The sequence below is a fragment of the Salvia hispanica genome, chromosome 2 (genome assembly GCF_029641045.1).
Source record: "Salvia hispanica isolate PSC_SH4W2 chromosome 2, Shi_PSC_v1, whole genome shotgun sequence".
Classification (NCBI taxonomy): Eukaryota; Viridiplantae; Streptophyta; class Magnoliopsida; order Lamiales; family Lamiaceae; genus Salvia; species Salvia hispanica.
This window is the reverse complement of record NC_142693.1, coordinates 60,681,904-60,693,806: the sequence shown is the minus strand read 5'-3', so window position 1 is coordinate 60,693,806 and position 11,903 is coordinate 60,681,904. Positions and strand designations below refer to the sequence as shown.

Here is an 11,903-nt window from a genome sequence, read left to right as displayed (position 1 = left end):
TCTTCATATTTAATTATCAACTTTTATGTGAAGAATCCTTAAGTCAATATTGATGAATCCATTACACTACAGTAACAAAATATTGGGAGTACTGTTAAAAATAGCAACAAATAAACTTAAGTAACTGAACATTCTAGAGGTGATAAATCAAAAGGTGTTTTCTGATGACCATCCTTTCTTCTCCAATGCTACACGCAGTGCCTGCGCATATTGTTGTGAAGTCAGCTGAAATATTAGATACAAATCACAGAAGGCTGGGTTTAGAAATTAGAACCTTGATCCTCTTTCTGTTGATGTCAAAGTCGAAATTTCCTATCCGTGACGCAGATCGATACTGCACGATGGATTTCTTGCCGGGCGGAAACCAAAACTCAACATCGTCAACCAACTGCAAACAAAATGCCAAGTTTATCCTCCCTCCGTCCATCCGACATTGAATATCTCATTTTACTTTCAGCATTCGTCAAAATCAAGAAAAACAGTTGGGAGGCTTACACCGAGGAGTGGGCTTTCATATTCCACACGGATGTAGTCACCCTTTTTCTCTGCTATCTTGGGACTATAATTGTCAGGTTTTGTTGATTCTATCTATAATTATAAACAGAGTATACATAAGAAGGGAGGAATCCATAATCATTTTTCAAACACAACAAAAAACTAAATCAAAATTTACCACTTGAATTAGCTCTTCCACAGCCTCTTCTCTGCTCACTGGTTTCTTACTCCCTCTCCCCTCCTTAGGATTATATGTCCTGAATCAATCACACAAACTCTTTTGTTACTACTATAATTCTCTTTTTACATAAAATTACATAAAAGAGAGAGAGAGAGGAGATGGACCAAGGAGGAGCATAGTGGGCTAGATCACTGATATTCTCAGAAGTAGATACACAGTTTTTAGTAGCAGGGCACAAAGCCAATCCAGCTGGATTTTTCTGCACACCCAAATAATTTGGCTTTGGTCCACTGCCAATGCCAATGCCAATTAGATTTGTTTCAAAGGAAAGGGGATAAGGTAGATGAGGTGCCTATTGATTCTTGAAATACCATACCTAAAGTGGAAAATAGCTCCAAGAATAGCAACTGCATTGCTCCTCAAGATTAACTCCCTGCGATTATATTCAAGAATTGAAGATGGTGGAGCTCTATATTTTATATAAATGTTTTTGTATTGTATACCTTCGACCTCCCTTATGGGTGGTGGCTTCATCGGAGGGCTCCTCCTGGTGGTGTTTCTGTTGAGACACAATGCAAATTTTGATTGGTCGTAGGTTGTCGTCTCTTCTGAATTTTTTGTGGCTCCATAAGTGAGTTTTGGGGGTTGACATGGAAGCCATTTCACTCTCCTTTTTCTCTCTCTGGAATGATGTGTTTTGTAGTGGATTTGTTGGTGAAATTATATTTATACATAAACCTTTTCAACACTAGTACCATATTCATAGTGGCCGGTGGCCGGTGCACTTCTTCAACTGTATTTCCACCAGTATTTCTTATAAACGCATAGACGGGTCGAGATATATTGTCACAAACTAAGTTTTTGAGAAATAAAAAAATAAAAAGAAAACCGAATATTTTACATTAGTAAACCTTATGGATGATTTTGGGCTTTAAAGTGCAAATCTCATCTAGCAAAATATTTTTGAGAATAAAAAGCCGAATATTCGAAGATAGAGAATACAAGTTTTGACAGTAATTATTTAAAAATTCATGACTTGAACAAAAGAAAGAACTATGGCACAGCATCAGGTTGTTTCTCCGGCAAAGAAGCCTCGAACTCTGGCAGCACAATGCACGACTTATATATTGCATCCAATGTTGGGAGTTCCGACTGCAAAACAATCATGAATATGATCATATGAAACTCCAACAAAACACATGAAATCTCGATGATGACTTAATTACCATATCGATATTAAATCTATTTGCGGTAATTGCAATTTGAGGAGCCAAGAATACATCTGCCTGCGGTTTTGCCATAATCACATTCATCGTAAACAAAATATTCGCACATTCTTTGCAGCTGCAAAGTAACGGGAAGAAAAATTTACCATGTAGGCCGTGTCTCCTGTAGAATACGTGCCAGCACGGTCTTTCAGCAGCTTCTCAAGGGCTAGATTTAAAACCAGTCAGAATAAGGCTACAATGGACATGAAATGCTCTACACGATTAGCAAAATAAATTCATCGAGCAAGAGAGAAAAGCACTCGGATGTTGATGAAACTATAAAAAAGTACTAAGAATCTCACCCAAGAAACCTTTCTCTATATGGATCTGCACCCAAGCTGCTCGCTCTTCCGGCCCAAACTTTTCTTCTACATATTTCTGCAACATTCATGAGTAACACCAAACTTTCAAACCTTGAGTTGTTCCTAATGTTACGCCTAGTTGCAGACAGTATGACGTTGAAAACTGACCGTGACCGCCATCATGTGAAGAGGCTGTGTATACTGGATGACGCAATACTTGCAGCCTATCACAATTCCACATTCAGAGAAACAAAACAAGCATCTAAAACATCCCAAAATGTATGATATGTAACAAAAAGATTATCCAAAACGACATTGACCGGAAGATTGATTGCTCGAAGTTGAGGATCAGATGGCAACAAAGGATTTTGAGGATAATTTTGTTCCAAATGCTGTCAGGAAAAAACACATCACGTCTTAACCATTTTACTATTTTCAGCATCAAGCAAGAGATAAACGAAAACTCTAGCATTGCGTTGAATAAAGTTACAGACCAGTATAATCGCATACGAGTCTGAAACAACTACATCTCCATCAACCAAGACTGGGACATAGTGAAGAGGATTTAATTTCTCAAATTCTGCAAGCCAAAATGCAAACTGTTGTAATGACAGATATGTTCTTAGTGCCTGATTGGTAGGCATGTTAAGATAAGCCATATAATTCAATATATCTTGGCCTTACCAAAAGATGTACAAGCCAACATCTAACAGAGTGTCTATTCTATTCCACATCCAACAAGATCGAATTTTTTCCCATTTCCATTTCTAAGTGCTCAATTTATTTACAATTGGTCCAGGAGTTGTTTAGTCTACTTACTAAAAATGCCCCAATTTTCAGAAATTGCACTATTGTTTTCTTTCAAGCATTGATCAAAACAAAATCATCAATCCTATGCTATATCACTACTTTTCTTGAAAACCAAAAAAAGGGATTAAAAGGGAGACAAACCTGGAGTGAAGTGGTCTCCTTTATCAAGATTGACAGCCCTGTACTCATAAGAAAGTCCTGCAAATCACATATATGTGTAAAGATCCAATTTTTATAAGGGAGTTGAGGGCAGAAGATGGATGGAAGAGCAGACCTTTAAGATTCAAAGCAAATCGAACGCGCCAAGAACAAGAGCTCTTCCAATAGGAGTAGAGTACTAGCTTGGGAGCTGATGATGACTGAACCTGCACCTGTTTTTTTGATTAACCAACTTCTTACACAACAGATTCCCATCACTGAACTAAATATGGAGAGAGAAGGAAAGAGAGAGACCTTGTTCTGGGATTCCATTGTAGAGTTGAGGTTTTGGCAATTTGGTAGTGCAGTTGTCAAGAATGGAGAAACAAATTTCCAGCCTATCTGAAGGTCAAAAAATATGTAAGTTAGTTGAGTTAGGTGTGCTGACACAACTAACTTAGTAAGAAAAATATTTTCATTAATATTCAAGGCTTAGTAAGAAAAATATTAATATTTGAATTTAGTAAAGAAACAAGAAGCCTGTCTAGCTTCTTGTTCATATTAATATTTTCAAGATTCAACAACAGTACCATAGTCATATTCATAGTTGCCGGTGCGCTTCTTTAACTTTTTTCCCACAACTCTCTTACTTCTCGTGCAATTCTCTCCCTCCGAAAACAACTGTGTTGCCCCTGCCGGAAAAACACAACTCTCCTACTACTATTTCTTAGCAACGTGGAGATGAGTCGAGTCGAGATATATTGTCGTGGTGAGAAAACAAATAACTGAACAAGAGATTAAAATTAGCATGGTCTCTAATTACGAGCAATGGTGGAAAAATCTCATCTAGTATAAGAAAAATAAATTGAAAAAATGAAATTTTTATGTAAGTAGAGAGAGTTTATTGAGTGCACATCAAAGACTGCTAGTTTTCACACTAGTTTATTTATTAAAAAAAAAAAAAACCCAAGAATTGAACTATGGCACAGCATCAGGTTGTCTCTCCGGCAAAGAAGCCTCAAACTCCGGCAATGCAATGCAGGACTTATATATTGCATCCAAAGTTGGGAATTTTGACTGCCAAAACAACATAAATATGATCATTAAATATATAAACAGACAAATAATCAATTCATAATCTTGATGACTTAATTACCATATCAACATTGAATCTGTTTGCAGCAACTGCGATTTGAGGAGCCAAGAACACATCTGCCTGCGGTTTACCATAATCACATTCACCGTAAACAAAATATCCAAACATGCTTTGCAGTTGCGATGTAACGGGCTAAAAAAGCAAGAAATTCACCATATAAGCCGTGTCTCCTGTAGAATACGTGCCAGCGCGGTCTTTCAGCAGCTTCTCGAGGGCTAGATCAAAATCAGTCGGAATAAGGTTACAATGGACACGAAATGCTCCATACGATTAGCAAAATAAATTCATCAAGCAAGAGAGAAAAACAAACAGATGTTACTAATTTGCAAGAATTCTATTCATGAGGAAAAGAATTCTATTGAAGAAGATATAACAAGAATGGCAACATGAAACTACAGAAAACTACTAAGTACTTATTAAGAATCTCACCAGAGAAGCCTTTCTCTAGATGGATCTGCACCCAAGCTTCTCGCTCTTTAGGCCCAAACTTTTCCTCGAAATACTTCTGCAACATTCATGAGTAAGCACCAAACTATCAGACCCTGAGTTATTTCTAATGGTATGTCTTGTTACAGACAATATGTCATTGAAAACTGACCAAGATCGCCATCATGTGAAGAGGCTGTATACTGGATGACACAATGCTTGCAGCCTGTGACAATTTCACATTCAGTGAAGCAGCAATCATATTGATGGATAGAATACAGATACATGGCATGTCAAAACTAGATGTTTATGAAACAAGCAAGCTTCTACGAACCGGTAAACTTCCAAAAAACGACGCATAACATTTTGAACAATGTACGATATGTAACAAAAGGATTATCCTCTAGGACCGAAACTGACCTGAAGATTGATTGCTCGAAGTTGAGGATCAGATGGCAACAAAGGATTTTGAGGATAGTTTTGTTCCAAATGCTGTCAGGAAAAAAGACATTGCATCTTAACCATTTTACTGTTTTCAGCATTAAACAAGAGATAAACATAAACTCTAACATTGCGTTACATAAAGTTACAGACCAGTATAATCGCATATGAGTCTGAAATAACTACATCTCCATCAACCAAGACTGGGACATAGTGAAGGGGATTTAATTTCTCAAACTCTGCAAGCCAAAATGCAAATTATTATAATAACACAAATAGCAAGAAGACCCTAGGACTACATTCAGAACACACAAGCCAACATCTAACACAAGTGTCTATTCTACATTCAACAAGATAGAATTTTTTTTTCCATTTCCATTTCTAAGTGCTCAATTTATTTTCAACTGGTCCACAAGATTTGTTTAGTCCACTTATCAAAAAAAGCCCCAATTTTTCCACATTCTGAGAAATTGCATTATTATCTGCTTTCAAGTATTGATCAAAACAAAAGCATCAAATCTTAGGCTATATCACTACTTTTCTTGAAAACCAAAGGGGATTAAAAGGGAGACAAACCTGGAGTGAAGTGGTCTCCTTTATCAAGATTAACAGCCCTGTACTCATAAGAAAGTCCTGCAAATCACATATATGTGTAAAGATCCAATTTTTATTAGAGAATTGAGGGTAGAAGATGGATGAAAGAGCAGACCTTTAAGATTCAAAGCAAATCGAACGCGCCAAGAACAAGAGCTCTGCCAATAGGAGTAGAGCACTAGCTTGGGAGCTGATGATGAATGAACCTGCACATGTTTTTTTGATTAACCAATAGATTCCCATCACTGAATTAAATCTGGAGAGGGAGGGAGGGAGGGAGAGACCTTGTCCTGGGATTCCATAGTAGAGTTGAGGTGTTTGAAGTGCAGATGTGAAGAATGGAGAAACAAATTCCCAGCTTTTCTCAATGCTAAAAGTGTAAGTTAGTTGAGTCAGGTGTGCTGACTTCATTCATTTCATCTCTATCTCACTATCTGTACCTGTCTCGGAAAGGATTAGGTGATCCATTCCTTGAATATATTAGTCTTTATTACAAAGAAAGTCAAATTTAATATACAAGGCTTAGTATTAATAAATATATTAGTCTTTGAATTTAGTAATAAAACAACAAGCCCTCTAGCTCAGTTGGTAGAGCGCAAGGCTCTTAGAGCATCCGCAACGATTCGCGATACCGTCTCGGTCTCGTCTCAACGAGACGAGACGACATCGAGACAGTGTTGCGGCTCCCGTCTCGTCTCGACGCCCGACGCGTCCCGGCGAGGCCAGCCTCGAACTAGCGAGACACGCGCCCGGCGCCACGTGGCGCGCGCGGGCGGCTGGCGTGACGCCCACTCGCCGACCCGCGAGTGGGCGTCGGATTTATGACGTCATAATTCAATTTTTTAAAAAAAAAATCAGATTTTTTGAAAAAAAAATTTTTTAAAAAAAAAACGGTAATATGACCGTTCAACGGTCATATTTTTTTTTTTTTTTTTTTATATTCTATATATACTCTTCTCCATTCTCCATTCTCCATTTTACACACAAACACACATCTATTCTCTCATCTCTCTTTCTTTCCTCTCCAATCACTTCTATAAAATCATTCCTTTATTTTTTTCTTCTCCCAAATTTAATCATTTATGGATCCATTTGAGCAAATGCGTTGAATAATGGAAGAATCGCTAGAAGAAGATCGACGTAGGGAGGAGGAAGCCGCCGTGCCTCCTAGGCGACGCCGGACATATATCCACCGTAACCGGGAGGAAGCCGCCGTAATGTTGGAACGTGATTACTTCAGTCCGAACCCGGTGTGGGGAGATATCTACTTCCGTCGCCGTTTCCGTTTCCTATGACAGTTAGAGTGCCCTTCCCATTTGCGGTGAAGAAGAAGAAGTTGGATGAGCAATTCTCTAAATTTCTCGATATTTTTAGGAAGGTGCACATTAATATACCATTGGTGGAAGCTCTGCAAAAGATGCCTACGTATGCAAAATTCTTAAAAGATGTGCTCTCCAAGAAGAAGAAGTGGATTGATTATGAGACGGTGAACATATCTGAAAATTGTAGTGCGATAATTCAAAAGAAGCTACCTGCCAAGCTTAAAGATCCTGGGAGTTTCAATATCTCATGCGTTATTGGAAATGGCGTGTATTCATCTCAAGATTGAAGACGAGACCTTCAATCCGCCCAATCCAATTCTAGGAGTTTCTACTTTTAGTTTTATTCTTGTTCAAACAATGTTTTTGAATATTTCTTTGAATATTTCTTTGACTTTTGTGTTGAACATGAGTAGCTAAATCCTTCGTAGAGTTCTACGGGGGAGATACAATGATTCTTATGTTTAATTGATTTCCTTTTTCTATGCCTTGGCTCATGTGGTTATTTTGATTTCTTCTGTGCTTATACATTTATTTGACTGATCACCTTATAAATGCATGTGGATTTTACTACAAGAACTGAGAAGTGAGTAGTTTAATTTGAAAGAGAAGAAATTGACGTCTTTGCCAATATAATCGAGAGATTTGAGCCTTTGAATGAAGCTAAGTATCTTAGGAGCTATTAGGAGTTGTTGCCTTAGTTCTAGGAAGGAGACTTCAGTTCTAGGTAGCAATCTACAAATTATATGCTTTGAGAAAAGATATAGTTTACCTTAGCGATAGCTTAATAACCCTTGAAACCCTTTGTTGGCATAGTTAGGAAGTTAGTTGAGCATAGGATAGTTGTTATCGATCCCGTAGGATTCTACCCTTCTCATCCTTGATCTACATCCGTTTTCTTATTTGCTTTTAGTTCTCTAGTTATTTTTAATTGTTTTTACCTTACTTTTAAATAGATTTAGAAAAATCAAAATTCCGATTCATCTAGATAGTAGTTAAGGTTGGTTCGTGGTAATTAGGTTGACACTCATTGTCTCTGTGGATACGATACTCTTTGCTTACTATTTGCTATATTAGCCCCGTACACTTGCGGGTATACTTGTGTTAAAAATAAGTTGAGTCAAGTTTTTGGGAGTCGAAATTAGGGTTCTTTAACTTGGGGGTTTTGTTGTTTTGATGCTTTTGTGTAATTTGGCTTTTGAATTTTGTAATAGGAAGTATGTTATGATATTTAAGCATGTAAGTGATAGGAAAAATCTGATTTTAGGGATGATAGTTGATTATAAGCTATTGATATGAATTTAAGATAGTCACTTGCTAATTTTTATATTACATGGTGTTGGGGCTGCTTGGTTATGAAGTTAAATGTTGTTTGTTGATATATGTGCAAGCTGAAATTTGATAAAAGGATAGAGTGAAAGAGCTTTGGGTGTTTGTGGATATCAAAAATAGTTTGGTTAAAGTTTTATTTTCAAAATGTCAAATTTTTTAATTTAATTTTAAAATAAAGTTGTTGTCTCATATTCTCAAAATTATTTGGTTTGGTTTATAGAGAAAAATGGAATTTTGAGTCTTATATTTTTGGGACAGCCGTGTTTAGCTCTTTTTTTTTCGGAGTTATTGAATAGTATTATCAAATTATTTTGCTTCCTTTTGGTATAAGTATAGTTAGAAATGTGTTAGCTTGCATATGTTTTATTTGGCTTAATTGGTGAAGAAGGAAAGAATATGGAAAGTGAAATAAATAGATGTGATGATTTGATTTACTTGTGTCTCAAGTGTGTATTTATAAATTGTATATGTGATTATTTGAAAAATTAGGTGAACCGAGTGCAAGCACCAGCGATAGGGGAAAAGGGCAGATCCATGGTTGATTAAGCAAGTAATAGGTTTTTTGTTGACGTGTACAGGTAGTGTACGCGTAATTTTGCGTGTACGCGTAATTTTGGAGTTCAATCCCCTTAACTTCAATACATATTGCTGCGTTTTATGTGTTTTATCTCCTGATCCAATAAAGCTTAAGTATGATTACATGAATTGTATAACTCAATGATAGGAATGGGATATTGAAAGGTAAGAGGTTGGAATTATGTTTTGAAATTGTGGATTTATATGGTAGATGATACGTAAGGTAATTTAAAAGTATATATATATATATAGGGATGTATTCAAATCCTTTTCATATCTTTTTTCCTTTTTCCTTCTTAATCCTAGCCCTACGATTTTGTCATCTGACGGTTAGATTAATGCCACGTGTCATTTAATAATGCACATTTTCATTCTAATAATGCGCAGCGGCTAATAATGAAACATTATATATATATATATATATATATATATATATATATTGAACAACGTGAAAATAGATATGAGAAGTATGTGTTTCGCCCCATTGCTTGAGTGAGTCACAGGGTATAGTTGACATGCCATAGGACAGCAGTACTGCACACATGTTTGATCGTTCGTCTTCCGGATAACCGAAGCGATGATCCATATGATATGTTGACAGTTGATATGAGCCCTATACGGGTAATATGTGACAAATGCATTATGATAGGCTATACGAAAGATATACAACATCTGATAGTATCTCACCCAGATGTATACATGACAGAGGCCCTCATCGGGTTACTTATAGTGTCCGTGTACCCGTGTCCATCGCTAAGCATAATTTGGGGGCAGATATGTGATATGAATGTGATATCTGATTGAGAATTGATGTTTCGTACGTTGGATATCTGAATAGTTTTCCTAAAGCATATTGTTGATTAATGAAATGAATTGATAGCTGTATGCTATATGTTACTTCGTGCCATATGGTCTTGATTGATAGATGGTAAATGGTTGCATCTGAAAGTATCATCATGACTAATATATTGTATTTGTTGTATTAAGATAGTTTGGGAGATATTATATAAAGTGTTAGTAAACTATAATTGACTTTGAAATGAAAATTGAACAGATATTGCATAGCATTCCAAGTTATAATTTGATATTCCGTGTAAGTGATATCGATTGAAGTCTTTCGAGATTGATTTCTGGAATGCGTTTACACTACGAGCTTGTTGAAGCTCACCCCCCTTTCTTCTCCCTCCTCCTGCAGAGTTTAGAAGCGAGTGATCTCGCTCGTGGGTAGCTGCACGTGTCAAGTCACTACCCTCCTTTTTGCTGGTACAGTTGGAGTTCTCACGTGGCATGCTTAGGCTAACTTTTGATTGTATATAGTTGGTTTGGAAATGTAAGGTTATGTAACCTTCTTTTGCTAATGGGATTGTAAATAATTGTCGAAGCATGAATTTTGTTATGCATAGTAGTAAATGGTTGTGCTAACAGGTGTAGTTACTTATATAATAGTGTTGTATGTTGAGAGTTTGCAAAAAGAAGAAAAAGAAAAGGTTATACATGTTAAATAGACAGGTTTTAGTTTATCGATCGTACTGAGATGTGACACCACTTATTTGGTTAAAACTAACCGAGTAAGGGGTGTTACAACTCCTTTGTGTTCAAATCGCATTATAGGCTCCTTCGCCTTTGTGCATAATATAAAAATCGTAACTATTAATAACTCATATTTACCCAAGATCATATTTTCATTATTAAATAAATTTGCTATATTAACTTAATATCCTCTTCTTCATTAACTTTCTAATCTAACAACTGCACTGGACTGAGTCGTCATAAAATTTATATATTCATTCGGAAGGCTTTAGAGGCATAACCTAGTAACTTTAAATACCCCAGGAAGTCTAGTTTACAAATCAACAAGATTCATTTGAAAATTCGTAATGGTTCGAGAGATATCATCATTTTCCCACATACTACCAAAAATGGACAATTTCTGTCAACGTTTTCTAAATAATTCTTATAAATAGTGTCTTTACTTTTTAATTCATCATAAAATTCCAAGAACACCTCACACCATATTAGTTAATTTAAAAATTATTTATTCGATTTTACCTCTAGCTCAAGTGCCCGGAATAATTCAAATAAAACATACGAAAATAAGGCAGATTACCCGAATTTTGACAGTTTGTAGCTGTATTATTATAACAATTTATACTTACAATAAATGAACTCCGAAATTCACAAAACAATTTAGGGAACCTCTAGACTCATAATAGTTATTTTAAAAATTGATAAACCAAACTTTCCACAGTCTTAAACATTCAAAACAATTTGGAATATGGGGCTGAAAAACAGAGGATTAAATCTGACTCAAACTTTTATATAGAATTCTATTTCCATTCATGTTTAATCATCTCATAAACCATACACTTCATCTAGCTTGAACATCTAACTTCTAAAACCACAAACCCTAAGGTATATTTTCAATTTTCATATTAGAGTTCAACAGCTTCCAAATTAACAATCAAAACGTGCTTAACAACATCTATACACAACGTTTTAACCATTTAAACACATATACACAGCTCCTTAAATGTCAATTTCTTCCTCAATTCTAACTCAACATTTATCCAACTATAGACATTAAAAATGGTATAAGTGAAGAGGCCTTACTTGAATTATCGGAGAATTCGCGATCGGATTAACTAAACGACGAAGAATCGAGGGATAGGAGCAAGCATGGAGTTCACGGCTTCATCTTCTCCATGGGGGTCGTGCTCCCTCTTCAAATGAGAGAGAAGAAGACATGTTGGCTTTTAAATGATGTCATGAAACTTCTAGAGAAGTTTAATATTTATCTAGTTATTTTATTTATTTAATTTCCTTAAGTTAAAATCATTTTTTTGTGCTAATTATCTTCATAACATA

General features: G+C 36.0%; 2 protein-coding genes and 1 pseudogene across 4 annotated transcripts; all 3 read right to left on the bottom strand.

The window, feature by feature from the left end:
* Positions 1-8: 8 nt before the first annotated feature.
* Positions 9-1,411, bottom strand: LOC125201309 (DUF1499 family protein). Its single transcript, XM_048099366.2, has 7 exons — positions 1,180-1,411; positions 1,053-1,109; positions 841-966; positions 674-752; positions 496-588; positions 275-388; positions 9-201 (listed from the first exon to the last, which is right to left on the bottom strand). The coding sequence occupies exons 1-7, from the start codon at positions 1,335-1,337 to the stop codon at positions 148-150; spliced, it is 681 nt and encodes a 226-aa protein (XP_047955323.1). The 5' UTR covers positions 1,338-1,411; the 3' UTR covers positions 9-147.
* Positions 1,412-1,553: 142 nt separating this feature from the next.
* Positions 1,554-3,925, bottom strand: LOC125201307 (glutathione S-transferase 2-like; annotated as a pseudogene). The gene is made up of 11 exons (XR_016135783.1): positions 3,785-3,925; positions 3,510-3,596; positions 3,331-3,427; positions 3,198-3,254; positions 2,741-2,826; positions 2,567-2,638; positions 2,415-2,470; positions 2,247-2,322; positions 2,049-2,110; positions 1,903-1,962; positions 1,554-1,828 (listed from the first exon to the last, which is right to left on the bottom strand). The product of XR_016135783.1 is annotated as a glutathione S-transferase 2-like (transcript).
* Positions 3,926-4,059: 134 nt separating this feature from the next.
* LOC125201310 (glutathione S-transferase 2-like) lies at positions 4,060-11,787 on the bottom strand. Of its 2 annotated transcripts, XM_048099367.2 has the most exons (11): positions 11,649-11,787; positions 6,096-6,251; positions 5,927-6,017; positions 5,794-5,850; positions 5,371-5,456; positions 5,197-5,268; positions 4,949-5,002; positions 4,780-4,855; positions 4,504-4,565; positions 4,351-4,410; positions 4,060-4,271 (listed from the first exon to the last, which is right to left on the bottom strand). In XM_048099367.2, exons 2-11 carry the CDS (start codon positions 6,111-6,113, stop codon positions 4,173-4,175), a joined length of 675 nt encoding a protein of 224 aa, XP_047955324.1. In that variant the 5' UTR covers positions 6,114-6,251; positions 11,649-11,787; the 3' UTR covers positions 4,060-4,172. The 2 variants fall into 2 exon arrangements, with proteins under 2 accessions (XP_047955324.1, XP_088921761.1); XM_089065635.1 differs by lacking the exon at positions 11,649-11,787 and having other exon boundaries at positions 6,096-6,265.
* Positions 11,788-11,903: the final 116 nt, after the last annotated feature.

Bases quoted from the DNA above. Each gene is read 5' to 3' on its own strand.
- LOC125201309 (XM_048099366.2), bottom strand. From the start codon at position 1,337: ATGGCTTCCATGTCAACCCCCAAAACTCACTTATGGAGCCACAAAAAA. The intron at 1,110-1,179 runs GTATACAATACA...ATATAATCGCAG, and splicing joins ACCCATAAGGGAGGTCGAAG to GGAGTTAATCTTGAGGAGCA. The intron at 202-274 runs GTTCTAATTTCT...CAATATGCGCAG, and splicing joins TCAACAGAAAGAGGATCAAG to GCACTGCGTGTAGCATTGGA.
- LOC125201310 (XM_048099367.2), bottom strand. The intron at 5,269-5,370 runs GTCTGTAACTTT...TTTTCCTGACAG, and splicing joins ACTCATATGCGATTATACTG to CATTTGGAACAAAACTATCC. The intron at 4,856-4,948 runs GTCAGTTTTCAA...TGAATGTTGCAG, and splicing joins TTCACATGATGGCGATCTTG to AAGTATTTCGAGGAAAAGTT.